The sequence below is a fragment of the Bacillus rossius genome, chromosome 13, assembly GCF_032445375.1.
Source record: "Bacillus rossius redtenbacheri isolate Brsri chromosome 13, Brsri_v3, whole genome shotgun sequence".
Lineage (NCBI taxonomy): Eukaryota > Metazoa > Arthropoda > Insecta > Phasmatodea > Bacillidae > Bacillus > Bacillus rossius.
Window position 1 is genome coordinate 49,306,837 of NC_086340.1, and position 19,040 is coordinate 49,325,876.

Below are 19,040 nucleotides of genomic sequence, written 5' to 3' on the forward strand. Positions count from 1 at the left end.
GCGACATCTTTCTTATTTAGTTCTCTCTTAGGTTCGGCATTTTCTTCTTTATCTGGAACTAAACACTGTTCCTCGTCAAGTTCAATTATTTCGTCAGCTGTGAGTTCCTGAGAATGCGAGTCCAGCAGTTGGTTCACATCGTGCGACTCGAGTTCGTCGAATCCTAGATGATGGCCCATGTCCACGATATCAACTGTCACATCTTTCAAATGGTCTTCGTTAGATTCGAACCCCTGGAATTCCTCTGTGAAAGAAGAGCACAACTTTTTCCACACGCCTTGAAGGCAGGACATCGATATTTCCTTCCAGCTCTCATCAATGTTGTCGATGGCATTTTTAATGTTGTATCACTTCCAGAATTCTTTAGTGCTTTGTTTATTATCCCCATCCGTGGCCGCAATGAGATGGCGGAATGTACGTCAAAGATAATAAGCTTTAAATGTTGCAATAACGCCCTGATCCATTGGTTGCAATAGCGATGTTGTGTTCTTTGGTAAAAACACCACTTTTACATTTTCAAACAAATGAGTTATTTCTGTTGGATGACCAGGTGCGTTATCCAAAATTAACAACATTTTGTTATCCAGATTGTGTCTCTTGTTGTATGCAGTTACTTCTGGTACGAAAAAGTTGCGAAACCAGTCACTGAAAAGGGCGGCAGTCATCCAACCTTTGCGATTAGCTTTCCATATCACTGGTAAATGACTCTTGGCGTATCCTTTCAGTGCCCTTGGATTTTCCGAATGATACACTAAAAGTGGTTTTAATTTATGGTCACCAGCTGCATTGCTTCCCAGTAAAAGTGTAAAGCGATCTTTTGATATTTTGAATCCTGGTGCGGCTTTTTCATCCTTAGCGATGTATGTTCGGTCTGGCATTTTTTTCCAATAAATTCCAGATTCATCAACATTATACACTTGCTGTGCACTGTATCCTCCTTCAGTTATAATATCTTCAAGAACATCTGGAAAGTTTTCAGCTGCTTCTGAATCTGAACTCGCGGCCTCGCCTTTCTTCTTTATGCAGTGCAAATTGTATCTTTCAACAAACTTTTCAAACCACCCTTTGCTGGCAGAAAAACTGACGTTACTGTCCGGATATTTACTTTTTAACTTTTGAAAAATTAAAAGTGCTTTCTCCCGTATCACAGCTTGATTCACACCAATCCTATCAGGCCCATGATTTTTTTCACTGCACCACTCATTCAACAATCTTTCCATGTGAATCATGTGTTCATTTCGGTTCCTATATCTAATATCAAAAACATTTCCGCTAGTACCAACAGCATCAGACTTACACAGACGTTTTATAGAGTCCTTATTTCGCACAATTGTCCGCACAGTTGACTTTGTTAAACCTAAAGCACGACCAATATACGTATGTCCTTCATTACATTCAGCACGCCGTATAACTTTAAGTTTTGTCTCAAGACAAATAGTTTTACGTTTCTTAACACTTGTTGAACACGATGCATCACCCTCTCGCTTGGAAGCCATTATTCCAACTGCAGCTGCGCAATTCATCACGGCCTGGTCTGCGGCCGGGCATCAACGGTACGGCCTGGTCTGCGGCCGGGCATCAACGGTACGGCCTGGTCTGCGGCCGGGCATCAACGGTACGGCCTGGTCTGCGGCCGGGCATCAACGGTACGGCCTGGTCTGCGGCCAGGCATCAACGGTACGGCCTGGTCTGCAGCTGGGCATCAATGGTACGGCCTGGTCTGCGGCCGGGAATCAACAGTATGGCCCGGTGTTTGTTTATCTGCGTGCGCATCTCTTTCCCCTCGCATTCCAAACCACTCTTCCCCCCTCGAATTACATACCTGACGTCGCGTCGTTTCCGAGATTTTTTTTAGCCTGTGGCGATTTCGTGCTAACTGAAATTTACAGACGTGCTATTCGAGACTAGGGCAGTAAAATTTACATCGTGCTAACTGAATTCGCATTAATTTAAGACGTGCTATGCGAGGGATTGGTGTACCTCTAGTCCATGGATTAAGGGAAACAAAGATTTTTTCATTGTAATCCTGGCTCCTGTTACTGCGGGCTGATCCCATGATGAACGGTATTGGCCAATAGCTGAAGTTATTTTGTTTGCAGGTACGGAAGAACAGATTTTAGAGTATTTTGTGAGTTAGCGAAATTAATACATTGGGTGGTACCCTGGGTACTCGGAAGTGTAGCAGGTTGATTTTAAAGATTGTAAAGGATTAATTCGCATTGGCGAGGTAGGCATCGCAGGTTTGAGCGAGACCCTCTAAAAACCCCACCTCCCGGACGTGATGACGAGCGACATAGCTCTGGTACCAGACTGGAGAGAGAGGGGTTCAGGGACAGCGACCACCGAAGCTCAGGGCTCTGGGTGTTCATGAGGTTGATGACACCTGGCTCCCTGACCCCTGTAATGAATGTTTCTCAATCGTGACGTGGGTGTTGGCTAGCATGAAAACTCAGGGATTAAAAAGGGTCCTCACCATGTGGCTACTGCAGGGGGCCAGGACAACTGCAACCCCTCGACTGTCGGCTGCTCGAGACACCATTTGGAAGGAAAAGCGTACAAATTATTTGTAGTTCTGTTTAATAGACCACAGAGCACTATTCATGGTGCTGTCAGTGAGCTGACCCGTACCAGGTGGCGCCAGCGCGTTCCCACGCAACATTAATTAACAGAAATGGGTACAGTACACACGGCGTAGCAAAACGTCCGGGTTGGAGGTGGATGGCCACAACTATATACAGTAGTCCCGAAGCTATAACTGTCCGACTTAGCTTGGAATGCAAGGGACTAGGTCTCTCAGTCCGTACTGAAAATGCTGCGTGACGTCGGAAGAACCCTGAGTTGACTGGGTGGTTTGCATGCGTGTTTAAGGCTGTTAAGGCACTGGCTGAGCGCAACCGTGCTAAACGATGAACCACTTACAACTATGTAGCGGCGAAGCAGGGAGCAAAGCTCCGAGGCGTCCGTCGCGGAGGACAGACGAGCCAAGACTGCCTCCCGCACACCGGCGCGCGGCGAGCGGGAAGCAGGGGAGATGTGCGGGAAACAGTACGCTGTCCGGGAAAACTCTCTGACGTAATCGCACATAGAATAAGGAGAATACACCATATACTCTTTCAACCAGTCAGTAAATGATATATACCTAAAAATATAAAGCAGTAAACACAATTATATTAGCACCGAGGAACAGAATGACACCGTCGTTCACCGCACCAGCTCTTACACTCGAAGCACTTTGTTGCACTCGCGTCAGGACAAGACGGCAATGGCCAACAGCGGGCCTAGGGACCGGGAGAGACATGACAGATGTCGTCAAGGTTTTATAACATCAAGATCAAAGGACCTCCATCAGAGTGGACTTTGAACCATTTGAATTGCTCGTGAATTCAGTAATGCCTGAGTTGCTGGAATCAGACTCGTGACTTTTCGGGATGTGAAGCGCAATGGCTTGCGTAACTCCAGAGTCCGTGATGAAATTATTTATCCGTTTATCTTGGCAATTGAGGCTTATGATCTGGAATTTGCAAGTCATGCAAAGAGGTTTAAGGGTTTGTGGTAGTGATGGGTCAAATCCAAATGTTCTCGAATCTAAATCTCAAATTTGAATCCCAGAGAATACCTTGAATGTACCCCTTGAATCCGAATCTAGGGGTATTGAAATATTCTACCGTTTAAATGGTTGTTTCACAAACTAAGTTCACAGAATCAATACATGTTGTCATTTTATTGATATAATTACATTGGGATTGGTAACATGATAGGTATTAAGAAAAAATCTACCTAGTAAACTTCAGAGGTTATCAGTGTTGAATTTATTAATTTACTATATTTCCTTTTATATTTTTCTTCAAAATTTTTTCCTGAAATATGGAATGCTTTGAATATTAAGGATTTGATGGTATTTGAGAATTTGATTGGCCTATCCTTTGTTTATAGTAATTATAGTGGGCCCCAGACCCGTGGGGTTCTGATTTTTAAAGCTCATATATTTGTGTCCTCCCTACCCTCTCCTTGAAAATATGTCCTGTACCTGCCATTGGTAATAACTTTGATGTGACAATGATAAGGTAGTGATCTTCCAAAAAAAGAGGTAAAATTTAGTTCTGGTTATGTATTTCCTGACATAAATAAACCTACACCATTTCAGAGTCAGTTGGGGTCAAGGTGATATTATATTTGGTTATATTTCTGACAAATTTGATCCAGGATTTTTGGCATGTTGGGAAACGTGGCAGATGTTGCCGTAAGCTGGTGCATTTTCTCAGGGTGCACTCATTTACCCTGCATATTTATTCAATCAGTGCTCTATTCTCATCTCATCTTTTCTCATAGTCTATGATCTAAATGCTGACAAAATGTTAAGGGGAGCGCCTGGACAGGGGTGTATTTGTGTTCGTGAGGCAGGATGATAAGGGTGATGCCCACTGGTGCTTCTAGCACAGTGTCTCCTCTAAGTGCAAGGGTGTGGAAAGTTGTGTAATGTTCTTGTTATGCATATGGCAACTGTGGTAACTATAACATTATACGATGGAGAAATTAATATAAAGGTATAATGCAAGTTTTTTGAGTGCTTTCAAGAATCTCTACTGGGAGTTGCATGTCTAATAAAATTTATCCAGAAAACGAACTCCTAGCCATTTCACTCTTTTAAAAATGCAATTTTAAAAATGGAATTCGAAAACAGAACTACTCGTGGTCCCTCAAATGCTTGTTGTAAACAGACATCACTCCAATATCTCGAAAATATTTCAAATTGCGTGGTTTCTTCTGAAGCATTGTAAACTGTGTGTGTGCCCAGGTAGTCCTGATCAGTCATTCAAAATCTGTATCCTTCATTTACATGGATCTTATGAAATGTTATAATTTTTTTTTTTTTTAAATACGGTTGTATTCTTTTGGATGGTAATTAAAGTATGTTGTTTCTAAATGCAGAAGGTGATAATGTCTGGCACGTGAAGAGCAGGCGTCAGCTGTCAGCTTACGGGAGCTTGGAGTATGCAGCTATTGAAGATTCGTGCTGTTCCATCTACGTGGCTTGCAGCAAAGACATAAAGTTCACTGCTGATTCTGAGAAACCCATAGAAGTTGCATTACAGGGTGAAACTAAAGGTATTAACGTTGTATTCTTGCGATAACCTTTGTATCTTAACGCTTTCAGTCACATTTGGTCATTTTCATAGGAATATATATTTTTTTAAGTTAACTAATTTTTGGATATTTTATGGGGTAATAATTGTATGATATAATATTAATTATAATTCTTATGATATAAAATTATAAAACTTTAATTTTTTCCTAGCCACAAAATTTGATTTTGACAATAATGTACACAGTGACCCAAACATTCAAAGCTTGATAAACTCCAAATATTATATAGAAATAAATTGTCCACTTCAGTGGATGGTTAGACTATAAAAAAAACATAAAAAAAACTATAATATGTAGATGTTTGCAGTAGATTTTGGTTTTTATTGACATCTACAAATTTTTTTTTCACTGAGACAGGGTCCAAGATGAAACATGTGCCACCCATGATTACACCAGACATCATGGCGTTCCATGTCATGCAGTGTGTGGTTGCTTTGTGTGTATTGTGGATTTATTGCAACCGATCAAAGACAGGACTACTGTAGCGACACTAATGTGTGAGATCCAGTTAATATCATTGGGACTAAACAATATTGGTTAAATGATTCTCTTTTCATTTTTCTACTTATATTTGCTAACAGCAAAAATTCTCAAACATGACATTGCAACTGTCTAACTGAGGGTGCGAGATTCACATCCAATAAGAGTTTTCTCCATAGAAAAATAGTATGTAGACTGCTGAGAAGTGTGTACACTGGGAAAAACAGCCTGGAAATTGCAACAATCGAGAAACAATTTGAGTACGGGAACCAGGTCTTGCTTTGTCTGTGGTGGAAACTAAGGCCAATACAATGGCTTGTGAAGTGAAGTGAAGTAATGTGGTTGCTATAGCCCGTCCCACTCTTAGATTGCAGTACACGGCTTATGGCGCCCACTGTTGCCAAATCTCTAACACATTACGAATTTCAGGAGATGTGTTTCTTTGTAATTTGGATCAAATAAGAAGCATTTTAAGAAATCATATCTTAATTTATAATATTTTAACTATTACACATATAAATTTGTAATAATGCCACTTTAATGTAAATTTCAAATAAAAACTACCTATTGTAGACAAAAATTTCTTATAGTTTTCTTTTATGTTCTAAAAATCCCATTTATATATATATCACATTTTCATGGGCCCAATAAATGCCATATTTTTGGACAAATCATGTCCAAAATGATAAATAAAATACGGTAATGGAAATTCTCGGTCGAGTAAGTTATGGGAAAAATCCTAACAATTGGGTCGAAATGGGGAAGATTTTTGAAGAACAGAAAAATCGCAAAAACTCCCATAATATGAATAATATCGTATCCGTTTTAACGTATGATAACTCGGAGTACCTAATGCCAAAAAATGTTTTCTAAATAAATTTTTTATACGACCAGCCATAACTGCATGGGTTCGAAAAAAAATTTCGCCGGACAAAAAACAACGTAACTGCCTTAGTAGACACCTTATCAAATCTGTTTAAATTGTTTGTAAAAATCATAATTATTTTCCAAAACTTTGTCTAAAACAATGTTTGATAAGATGCTTGGTGTTGAGAAGGATAGAAAAATAATTCAAAATTTTGTACCATGATCGCTATTAAATTCCTGCGTATTTATTTCATACATTTTACATATTATGTTCAAGATTTAATTTAAATATTTTTGTAGCAACCATTACTGCAAGGGGAAGAAAAAAAATGGGTATAAGCATATAATAAAAATCCCTTTTTGTTCTAATGTAAAGAAATATAATCATCAAAATCTTCCTGCGCCTTTAGGCTGTGCCGATACCTAAGGAATTTTTTTAACTTTAACTTACAACAAGAATCTGTTCACACACATTTCATTCATAGGAATTTATACGATAAATGTAACGTTAACTTGATTAAGAAATTAATAACTTAACATACCTTTTAATCACTATCGCTACCGCTGACCAATGTTGATACCCCTTCCTTAAGAGTAGCACAGAGCTGACCAGAAGAATGGTAAGCTTCCTTAATTGCATTGCACACACTCATATTTTTTGAAAAATACTCAAATACATTCAACACAATCTTGCGCTCCCTCCCGCGTAGCCTACCGATATAGGTAATTTATTTTCGGTGTTCTATCTTCCATATTTTATATGTACGTAATAAAAATAAATGTAGAAAAAGGAAATCACATATGTTAATATATAATTTGTTAAAATTATAACTGTAACGAGTCACCGGACACAACGCGTTGCTTCGTCGCGAGACGCGATATTAACTTGCAGGCTGGTTTTCAGAAGAAATGTGTGTCTAAGGAAATATTTATATGGTTGACTATGGAAGCCATGTATTTGAAATTGCTTGCAGGACAGAACCCCACTTATCTAAACACACAACCCTTTTTCCTCTTACGACGGCAGCTTGTGAGAGAAACCTCTATTGCAGCGCGCTCTTGTACTGATAAGACACATCTTTAACTGCTATTTCCACGGAAACTGTAGAAGCAATTGAGATGGAGCTTCTTTTAAAAACTAATTCAATTCATTGTGAAACTTTTTCACGCTTTCGTGTCCCATCTATCTTTAATAGAAAAAAACTTTTCCGCTGGTCAACTTTTTGATGTGTCAGTTTGTAAGAAAAAGCATTTCAATAATTAAAAAAATTATTTAAGTGAAACCTGTACAGTTTTTGTCTTAACATTTGTTCGGTGGCGTCCTAAGGCATTAATTTATTAATAAAAAAAATCAGAATGAAATGCACATGTATGTTTTTTTTTTTTTTTTATGTGAAACATCTCGGAATACTTCAGAACAGTTCGCAGTTAATAAGTTATGTTTTTTAATTTTTTCGGACACTTAAAATACCTATTGTTAAGTAATCAAAATAAGCATTGCCTGATGCGTATTTGGATGCTATACAATATGAAAAAAAGCTTGGTCCAAAAATTAAAATTTTAATTTTGTTTGATATTTGGCAACAACGCACAAAGAAACAAGGACAGCGCTAACGGCAATCGGCGTGTGTTAGAGAGAGAGAATGCGCCCATTTACTTCCACACTGCAATCTAAGAGGGGGATGCTCTATAGTTGTGTATTACAGGCTTATAATGGCTATTCTGCGAAGTATTTATTTATTTTATTACTGCCAAAGCTACAATACATGTACCTATTCCTTGAGTGCTTGGATCCTACAGTGTTGCAGTTTGTCTGGAAATCCGAGAAAAGTAAAGAATTTTGAGTGGTCAGTGAAAAACTGAAAATTACTGGAAAAAAATTTAAAGAACAGAGAAAGCAAAAATTTAAAAGTTTTAAATTTCAATCTGAAATGCTTAATAGTGTCAACTAATGACTGTATTTACCTAAATATAAGGCTATGATTTTTACCAAAACTGTGGAAAATAAAAGTGGGGGTAGCATTATAATTACAAACTTGTATTTTGCCATTGGGAACAGCTTAGTTTAGAAACTATAGGATCTGCCTCTTAAATGTGCCACTTAAGCCACTTTAGTTCAGGGCTCTCTGAACCCCTGCACAGGCGTGACAGATGAGAGATGCAGGATGACAGTTGGACAGTGTAGTTGGAGTTGGTCTACTTCTCTTCACTGTGGCTGCTGGGGAAGACACCCCCTTCCCCTCCTCTTCTCCCCTCAGACGACCACTGACCGTCATATATCACCTCATTCCTTCCTTTCTGAACTGCTGTCTTTCAACTAGTCATGAAACACAATTACCCTCTTTTATTGCATATTCGTCACACCTATATTTTAGAGCGTCAAAATTTGGATAAAAAAAAAACTCTCGCGTAAACGTCACATGATGTTTTTGGTCCCGCTATTAGATGCCGAGCGCTTTGTTTAGGTATCTTTTCCATATAAAACGATGTATTTTAAAGTATAAAATAATATTTATTCAGAAATTACTGCGTACTTATTTAAATAACGGAAATACGAAGCTGTTTGATGTGTAAATTTCTTTTAAAGACATTTTTAAATGTTATAACCTTCATTGTTCGTCTTCGTCGCCACAGTGTACCGCTTACAAAAACGTAGCCGGTGCTCGTTGCAGTCATTACTGTTTAGTTATGTCGCTTCCCGTATAGAGCGCGCACACGTAGTCAAATATCGATATCTCGCCGATTGCATGCAACGCGCGCTCTCTATGCGGAACTGAGTTAACTACATTTGATATCTCGCTCACTCATGGTGTTTACTACGGTAGTTACACGTTTGTTCAGCTTGCATTTGGATCACAGATTTTGTTTTTCTATTTAAAGTTGAAGAAAGGTTTTTGTTGCATGACTTATTAAATTAAATTTTTTGGCGTGCTCTTGTGGTGACACGAAGTCGCTGGTCGACTCCTGATACATATACCAAGGAATATAACATACGTAATTATAATTTCTGTTTATTGTAAGACTATGTTATGTGGATAAATAATTAGATGACAAATGATGTTTTATAAGGGGTACTTATATTGATTATTAAAACGTAGCTTATACTAGTTAAAAGACTAGGCATTAGGCTAGATGATGCGCGTAGAATGTTTGTGAAAATCTTAATCATAGTGTACTAAAGTCTGACGTCAAGGAACCATGCAGTGGCAGCAATGTCAATAAACATATTTACTTGCTCGATGCCCTGTGCAAACGAACACATGAGTCTGCTTGTGTGCTCGTGGAAATGTGGAATCTTTGATGGAAGGCAGGCCTCGTGACCAAGAACTGCCCGATGGACTTGGGGGAGGGGGAAATCTGTGGTAGAAGGCAAGACAAGGGAAGGCTGGTGGACACTCTGGGTGTGGGACTGATTGGCGTCGGACGTGCCGTGTAATTCTGTAAGCTGTTTTAGTAGAGAACGTATATGGAGTTTAAGATGTGCTTAATAAAAGGACAGTCTTCAAGTTGATGCCTGCAGTTACTTCTCTGGGGTACCTATCCCTTAGACTTGGCAACGATACACGTCCGCTCGGTGTAGGAACACTCTACGGTCCGGCTGCGACTCTAGGCTGTTTACAGGGCAGTCGGACACTACACACTTTTATACTTCACTTTGTATACAAACGTACTTTCCATGAATGGGTTTTGTTTTTATGAATACTTTATCTAACAAAAAAAAAATTTCTGCATAATCGTTGCACATTTTATCTAAAATCAAGTGCAACGATTATGCGAGAAATCACGGTAGTTTTCCAACTACGGCTTGGTGTTTCTAAAAAGACCATTGACTGAGGAAAGTGACACCAGTAAGAGTCTAGTAAAAATTAAATAAATTAAATAATTTAAATAATTTCAAGTGCTCTAAACTCCAATTGCAATTACCAACCCATAAATTCTTTTTCATAAAATCACAATCAAAATTTTGGAGTCGAATTATACTCAGAGTCCCTTTATTTTCTGGGTTTTCATAGCAGAATGATTTGGAAGCGTATGCCATTGCCTTCTACAGTACGGAGGTGAAGGGTCATTACAGCACCCGGTCTTATGCCCGGGAAGAAACTTTCCAAAATTGGATTAAACTTGACTGTTGGGAATGGAACCCGGTAACTTCGGCTGGCCAGCCACTAGCTAGCTCTAACCACTGTTAAAACAGGTCAGACATTTGGTGTGCGTATTTATTTAAAATAGTTGGTTTTTGCAGTGAGAGGTCTTTTACCGTATTTATGCAGATATAGGCCGCGTGCGGATACAGGCCGCACCCTAATTTTTTGATTAAAGTCTTAGAACAAATTAATATCTCAAAAAGAGGCCGCACTGAAATGCTGATGAGCGGCAATCACGAAGTACGTACCTATTCACAGAGCGATCATGGCAACTGCGCGCCATCGATAAGAGCGTGCTGGCAACAGCGGAGTTTGACCTTGTCTGCATCCTGTGTATAGTTTATCCTCCTCCTCCTCCTCGCACCCCCCCCCCCCCCCCCCCCCCGTCCCGCCTCTATGGCTTTGGTAGCCATACACAGGCAGCGGACTTTGTTGACCTTGTAGTTCCCCCCCCCCGGCCTCCCCCCTTGCATTCTTTCAGTTCCGTTATCTGTGTCGCCCACTTCTCCCCTCCCTGTTCATCCTTGTTTCCACGTACCGGTAATTACCACCGTTGTTTACGAGAGTCGTGCTGCATAGCTACCTACGTAAACGTGTACTGGAAATTTCAGTCATATTTTTACAAAGTTTAATATTTATATTTATTTATATTTATTTTCATTTACATATATTTATTTATATTTTGCGTGTGTCGGAGATGGGAAAAGACAGAGCTAGTTACAAGGCTAACTTCAAACTGAAAGTGGTACAGTATGCACAGGAGCACGGTAAGAGAGAGGCGGGAAGGAGATTTGGAGTGGACGAGAAGAACGTGAGAAGATGGGTGATACAGAAAGAGAAGTTGCAAGGCATAAAAAAAAAAAAATGTACCTTACGAGAACAGAAGCCGAAATATCCGGAGGTGGAAGATGAATTGTACCAGTTCGTCCTCAGCACAAGGCAAAATGGTTTCGCTGTTACTACTGAAATGTTGCTGTTCGAAGGCAGCAGAATCGCAAGAAGACATGGCATACCCGTCACCGAATTCAAGGTTAGTTATGGGTGGGCAAGGCGTTTTGTGGACAGAAAAGAACTCAGTTTAAGGAGACGGACATCCATTGCTCAGAAACTTCCAGAAAGCTATGAAGAGAAGTTGATAAGTTTTCAGAGGTTTATTATAAATTTGAGAAAGCAACACAACTACCAACTAGGGCAAATTGGAAACGCTGATCAGACGCCGGTATATTTTGATATGCCGGAAGCCACGACAGTCACGCCTTCGGGTTCTCGCTCGGTGAAGATACTTGGTACTGGAGCAGACAAGCAAAGATGTACTGTCATGTTATGTGTGACGGCAGATGGCAGAAAACTACCACCATATGTAGTATTCAAGCGCAAAACCTTGCCAAAGGAGAAATTTCCACCGGGAGTTATAGTGCGGGTCCAGGAAAAAGGGTGGATGTCTGAAGATTTGGTCAAGGACTGGCTCTCGTGTGTGTGGTGTCGACGGCCAGGGGGACTTTTGCGTATGAAATCATTGCTTGTTCTGGACAGCTACAAAGGCCATCTCACGGAGGGTGTAAAGAAGCAGATCCAGGAAGGAAAAACCGATTTGGCCGTTATACCAGGCGGTATGACAAGCATGCTGCAGCCGCTCGACGTGGTCATTAACCACCCCTTCAAAGTGCACATGCGTCGTTTGTACAACGAATGGATCCGGTCCCATCACGAGAGACAACAAAATCAGGCCGTCCGAAACGAGCTTCGCTGGCAGAAGTGTGTCGGTGGATCCTTGCAGCCTGGCGATCCATTTCTGAAGACTTAGTGAAGAAGAGTTTCAAGGTTACAGGTATCTCGTCGGAAATGGATGGCTCAGAAGATGACGCATTGTGGGATGCGCGAGAAGACGAAGCAGGCGACCCAAATGAACCAGAAGAAGACAATGATGAGGAAAGTGACAGCGAGAGTGCGTAAATTGGATTTTTTGAACAAAGAGATGTACGTACGGTATATGTAAAGTGTTTTTTTTTCCCTAAGATTTACGGTATATGTAGTGTGTTCTTTTTACGGTAAGTAAATTTCATCAGTATTTGTAGTGTCAGATTTTTGATTTACTGTTATACATACTATACATACAGAAAGAAAAGCATGTGCACTGTGCTTTATAGTAGGTATTGTAGTTATTCAACAACTGCAGATTTTAAAAATTATTTACGGCAACACTCACTTGGCAACATCGCAATCACCACCTTACCCCACACTCCGCCTGTTAGAGCCTAGATGCTACCTAGGTAGTTGCGCGCGCATCAGACGCTGGCAACAACATTCGCCTGGCACTCAGTAGCGCACTGTGCACGGCACTTGTAAACAAAGCGGACTTGCAGGTCTGCTTCTATAGCTTATTTACTTTACTTCCAAGTAAGTTTATAACGTTTAATGGTTTCTTTTATAAACTCACAGTAGTAATGCATCTCTAGTCAAAATATTTGCATAAAAAAAAAAAACACACGCAAATAATGACGTCTACGTGTAAACACCCGGACCTACATTATTTTCAGCTCCAAACTTTGTTAAAAAAAGGTGGGGTATTTACAATTGTAAATACTACTTTACCTAATGTTCAAGAAAACTATTTTGTGAGCGGCAGTTGCCAGCCCGCTGCTATGGTGCATCACGAGAGGTTAGGGACGATCGGCAGCGGCCCATTCTTTGTTTACATTGTAGGTGAGTCGTGTCTTTATTTTTTATTACATGTAAGTACTTATTTGTTTATACTTTAGACTTTCATGCATTGAAAATTAGTTAAATCAATTGTATATTGACAAATTTAAAATTTTTTTTGGGAAAAAATGTTTTTTTAATTTTTATCTCACTAATAGGCTGCACCCTAATTTTTGGGATCATAATTTTGGAAAAAAAGGTGCGGCCTATATCTGCATAAATACGGTATTCAGCATAGTTGACACCACGGCCATGCAAGATTGTCAAACGTCAATGTAGTTTTAACGGTAATACCATGTGTGAAAAAAATGTTATCGATCAAACCCCAATTTTCTTGAATCCGAATCTTGAAATCAAATCCAGATAGTACCTTCCTTGACTATACCTTTTGAATTGGAATCTTAGGTGTTAAGGGTCAAATATAAAATAATGTACAATAACTAAAAATATAAATTATGGTGTTGAAACATTCTACCCTTAAAATGGTTGTTTCACACATTAAGTTGTCAGAACCAATATCTATTGTAATTTTTTTTATATTATTACATGTTAAAACTACAGTATCTTGGGGATTGGTAACAGGATAGGTATGAAGAAAAAAATTCACCTAGTAAACTTGCAGAGGTTATCAGTGTTGAATTTTTTGATTTACTTTATTTCCTTAAATTTCCCTTCAAATCTTTTTCCTCAGATATTGAAATCTTTGAATACTAAGGATTTGATGATTTGACTGGCCTGTCCCTAGTGCAATATGAAGTATAAAATGTAACTTGCTAGAAAACAGGAAGCACTGTACTGAAATGAAGACCACCTGAAAAGTTCTGAACATGAGCAGCTTGGTAGGTGTTGGAGTACAGAGTGTACCAATTGTAGAATGCCAAATTAAAGACATTTCAATATGTTGTCGCGTGGCTCTCCTCTCTGGCTCTTCCAGAATGGCCTTAAGCGTCAATCCTTAGTTTCCTGCCTGGGTGAGAAGGGAGTGGCCCCACGTTGGGCACCACTAATTGTCGCGTGGCTCTCCTCTCGGGCTCTTCCAGAATGGCCTTAAGCGTCAATCCTTAGTTTCCTGCCTGGGTGAGTAGGGAGTGGCCCGTTTGGGCGCCACTAATTGTCGCGAGGTGAGGGTTGCTTCTTGCTGGAGCGAGTTCCCTCCCTGCGTCCAATCTTTACTGTGCTGCCTGAATAAGAAGGGAGCGGCCTGACTGGCGCGAGTAACTTCTGGCTGGAGGTTCCTAAGAGGGGTAGGTAGGATTCTCCCCCACCTTGGGATGCCCGGAAAGTGGTTCCCAGTGTCCCTCGTCTGATGCCCACTTACTTGCTGCGGTCTCCCTTTCACTGCAGTAGTAGGGCTGACCTGCTTGCTGGCTGGCTGGCTGGCTGGCTGGCTGGCTGGCTGGCTGGCTGGCTGGCTGGCTGGCTGGCTGGCGGACTGGCTGGCTGGCTGGCTGGCGGACTGGCTGGCTGGCGGGCGGCTGGTTGGATAGGTCCCGAGGTTCTCCCTCACCCCGAAAGGATACTCTCCGATATGAGGTACGAGTTTATTTCGCACACTCGCGGTTGGTACCGACAGCCTCCCGATACACACTGGCTACTCGCGGACACGGTTGTCGTTACTCGGCTCGTGGCTGGCAGGCTCGGCTGCCGGTGAAGGCGCGGTGAGCGGTAGATGGCGCGGTGAGCGAGGCTCAGCAGCCAGTGGTGCCTCGAGGGCACCGACTGACTCCCTGGCCCAAGGGCCGGCCTTATATACCCCTCCTGAGGGCCGGGGAGTGACGTAGGAAGGGCTGGGAGTTCCAAGAATCACGGGCGCTTCCAGGAATTCCAGCCGGCCTACGTGACTTGGACGGACCTCGGCTTGGAGGGTGAGGGGAAGGCGGGGGGAGGCGGCTGGGCAGGCGGAGGTGGGTGAGGAGGGGGAGGCTCTGCGCACACCCGCTCAGACTGTCAAGAGAGGGGTAGGCGAGGGGTGGCGGCCAGTAGCGGTGGTGGGTGAGGAGGGGGAAGCTGCGTGCGCACTCGGCTGGCCTGGCGAGAGGGGTAGGCGAGGGGTGGCGGCCGGTAGGAGTGTGCGCGCGCACTTGCCTGGTTACCATGGCAACCCAGACGCGGCGCGGTCGCCTTGGCAACGGGCGACGCGGTTGTGGCCGGACGGACAGCTGTCGCGGCCGTCAGTGGCAGCGGCGCGCACACGTGTTTAGGAAGGAAGAGGCTGACGGCTTCGTGATTATAGACGTGCGCGGCATGTCGCACGTCAAACCCCCTCTCCTTGAAAAGGCGGCAGTCACTTTCCACGTGTGCGGCCTGATCTTCGGGGTGGTTCCTCCATCCTTCCTTCCATCTTGGGGATGATGCCTTCCACGGTGCTCCGTCTTCTGGGAGGTGGGGATATGGGTAAGGCAGGGATGACCCTCAGGTTGGGCGTGAATGATGGTGAAATGATACATGTCCTTCCTACCTGACTGGTGATAGGGGGGAAGAAACAAACTCTGCTCTCCGATGTGACTAGAGGGCTCAAATCTAAAACTTGCAGCCTAGTTCGAACTCTTTGCAATATCTCTGACAACTGGATGAGGCTCTATCTTACATGCTAAGGAACCAGAGCCCAGGCTACACCATCATTATTGTTAGTGTCCTTGGAAACATGGTGTGCCCTGCCAAGTTTAAAATTTCTTAATCTCTGGTTGGTTCCTATCTATTTACATATATACATTATGATTACTGGGCTATAACATATGTTTCTTAAGATTGATGTACACTCTCTTTCCCTGGGGACGGCTGTCGGCTTTACACATTTACAATTTCCACATAGCTACATTTCTTAGAGTGGAGCTCTTTTTTCGCTCTTACTGCTATACATTGCACGGTTCTGAAAATGTCTATCGTAATTGTCTTAATCGGTCTTGAGGCTTATTTTTTTTTTTTTCGTTGATCCTGCACCCGCACGCAGGAGTGGGCAGGTGGCTTATCGAAACCCCTGAGGTGATGAGGTTAACGACCTCACCCCTTTCTTACAAATGGCCATCCGTGCACAATCACTTTTCTCACTGATTGATGCTGGGTTTGCCCACCCGGTACCTCCCGGGTCGGCTCTCGACGGCTGCTCTGCATGGCCGCCACGGCTGCTCTCGTCTTGGGGACAGCGGCTGGGTTCTGGCGGGATGGCGCCAAACTGGAATGTCAGTGGCAGCTTCCGCTGGCACTAGGTCAGTCCTCTGGGTAGACTGCTGGTTCGGGGTTTCTAGTCGGGGTAACTGGTCCAGGGTTTGGACTGACATACCCAGGAGAGGTGTGTTGTTGTCCTGGTGGTCCGCAGTCCTGGCTGGTGGAGTCATCTGCTCCACAGCCTTCTCCTTGGCTGCTGGGCCGGAAGGGTTCAGGAGGTCCTTAGCTGACTGGTCAGCCTGGGAGGGGATCTCCTCGGGTTCCGGTGACCTTGCCTGACCTTTCTGGGTTCCTGGTCATGGGCAGGTTGAGGTTACCGGGACGAACGGCATTAGGGTGGTCGTTGGTTCACTAGTATCGGAGACCCTGAGGTTGAGTTCTGTGGCTGGGTCTTCCACTAGGTCGACCCAGAGCTTTAGAGGATGGGGCAACTCCTCTGAGTGGGTTGTTACTTTCGGTTCGGCCTGGTGCGGTGGTTCGAAACCCCTGAAATCTCCCTCGTCTTCCTCTTCTGCAGGTGCGATGGGACCTTGACTGCCATCGGGATCCATAACTTTCTTGATTTGACTTAAAGGCACTTTCCTCATTTTACCCACCTTGTCTATGACCCACCCAGTATTGTTCTGGATGCGGTGGAGAGTTGTGGGGCCTTCCCATCTGGGCGCAAATGATTCACAGAACCGCTTGCCCTTGCTGCTGAGGGGGTGGTTTCGTACCCAGACCTGGTCCCCCTCCTTCAAGGGTGGTGACTTTCTTTCTGGTTGTGCGTATTTCTTTTGGATGTATTCCTCCTGATTTTTCTGCGCCTGCTCTTGCCTTGCTTGTGGGTTCCCCCATCGGGGTTGGTCCTCTGGTGGTGGCTCGGTCCACCTCCATTCCCCTGGCCGTTTCAGACCTTCTCCGAACAATAGTTCACTTGGGGACATCCCTGTGGCCTCGTTCCTCCGCCTCCTTAGAGTGAACAGAATGGTGGGGATATGGGTGTCCCAAGAGGAGTGGTCATTTTTGATCCGAACCCTGATTCCTTTCTTGTTCTCCTGGTTCCGACGTTCGGTCGGATTTGCCTGCGGGTGGTCCATTTTTCCACGTCCCACTTTCGACATGCCTTCTCCCATGCTTTCCCTGTAAACTGGGCTCCATTGTCAGTGAGTATTCTTCTGGGATATCCCCACCTAGCAAATACTTCGTTCTCCATCAGGGTTATTATGTGCTTCGCCTCTGACTTTGCCATGGGGAATCCCTCGACCGATCGTGAGAAGAGATTGGTGACTACCAGTAAGTACTGCCTTCCCCGTTTGGTACGTGGATATGGCCCCATTATGTCCAGAGCTACAGTATCCCATGCTACCTTTGGTCGTCTTGGGTACATTTGTGGCTTTGGGGTTGAGTGTGCCTTTGCTTGGGCACAGGTTGGGCACTTCTGGACGTGGTCCTTCACATCTCGTGTGACTCCATGCCACCAGTATCTTTCTGTTATTGCTTCCAGGGTTCCCTGAGTGCCTGGATGCCCTGCCTGATCGTGGTCGTGCATGTGGTAGAGTAGCGATTCCCTGTAGGATGGGGGCACCCATAGTTTCCATGTCTGTCTTCGGGGTGAGGTGCAGGTCCAAATTATCCCGTCCTTCTCTTGGTAGTGGTCTGGGTACTGACTGAGGAGGTTCCTAACTTGGGGATCACCTTGTTGAGCCCTCAGAAACCGTTCTTTTTCAGTTTTGGTAGTGATGGCTTGGAGGAGCACTATTGCGTCAGATCTAGGTCGGGGTGTGAGGACTGGTGGAAATATTTTTCCTGAATCGTCTTCACTGGTGTCCTCCCTTGGGGAGTGGTTTGGGAACCTCGACAGTGCATCTGGGAGCTCGTTCTCCTTCCCGGGACAATGTTCCATATCAAAATCGAACTCACTTAGCAAAATAGCCCATCTGGCTAGTTTTGCCTTGGTGTCCTTGACCCTATGGAGCCATGTGAGGGCCTGGTTGTCTGTCCGGACTGTAAAGGGGGCATCCTCTAGGTAATACCGGTAACATTAAATTGCCCAGACTATGGCTAGACATTCCAATTCATTACTGTGGTACCTCATTTCTGTTTCATGCAAGGTGGCTGAGGCATAGCTGATGATCAGCTTCTGTCCGTCTTCTCCTCGTTGGTACAGCACCGCCCCCAATCCTTTGAGGCTCGCGTCTGTCTGCAGAATCATTCGCTTGTCTGGCGTGGGCCTGTGCAGGGTGGGCAACTGGGCGAAAAGTTTCTTTGTTGCTTGGAATGCTCGCTCCTTCTCTACTGTCCACGCCCACTTCTGATCTTTTCTCAAGAGGGGTAGTAGTGGCGCTGTCACTGTTGCCATCCTCGGTACATAGTCCCTTAGCCAGCCGCATGTCCCTAGGAAGCTTTTTAGCTGCTTGGGGGTTTTAGGTACCTCAGCCTCCTGGATAGCCCGGATCTTCTCCGGCAGGGGCTTGTTCCCCTTTGGCGTAATTAGGTGCCCCAGGTATTTAATCTGACTCATACCAAACTCACATTTTTCCATGCGGCAGGTGAGGT

General features: G+C 43.5%; 1 protein-coding gene across 1 annotated transcript in view; it reads left to right on the forward strand.

Moving 5' to 3' along the window:
• Positions 1-19,040, forward strand: part of LOC134538559 (nudC domain-containing protein 1) — a 105,316-nt gene that overhangs the window by 28,765 nt on the left and 57,511 nt on the right. The window contains exon 5 of the mRNA XM_063379982.1: positions 4,930-5,106. Within this exon, the coding sequence (XP_063236052.1) occupies positions 4,930-5,106 (177 nt within the window). The remainder of the gene's footprint in view (positions 1-4,929; positions 5,107-19,040) is intronic.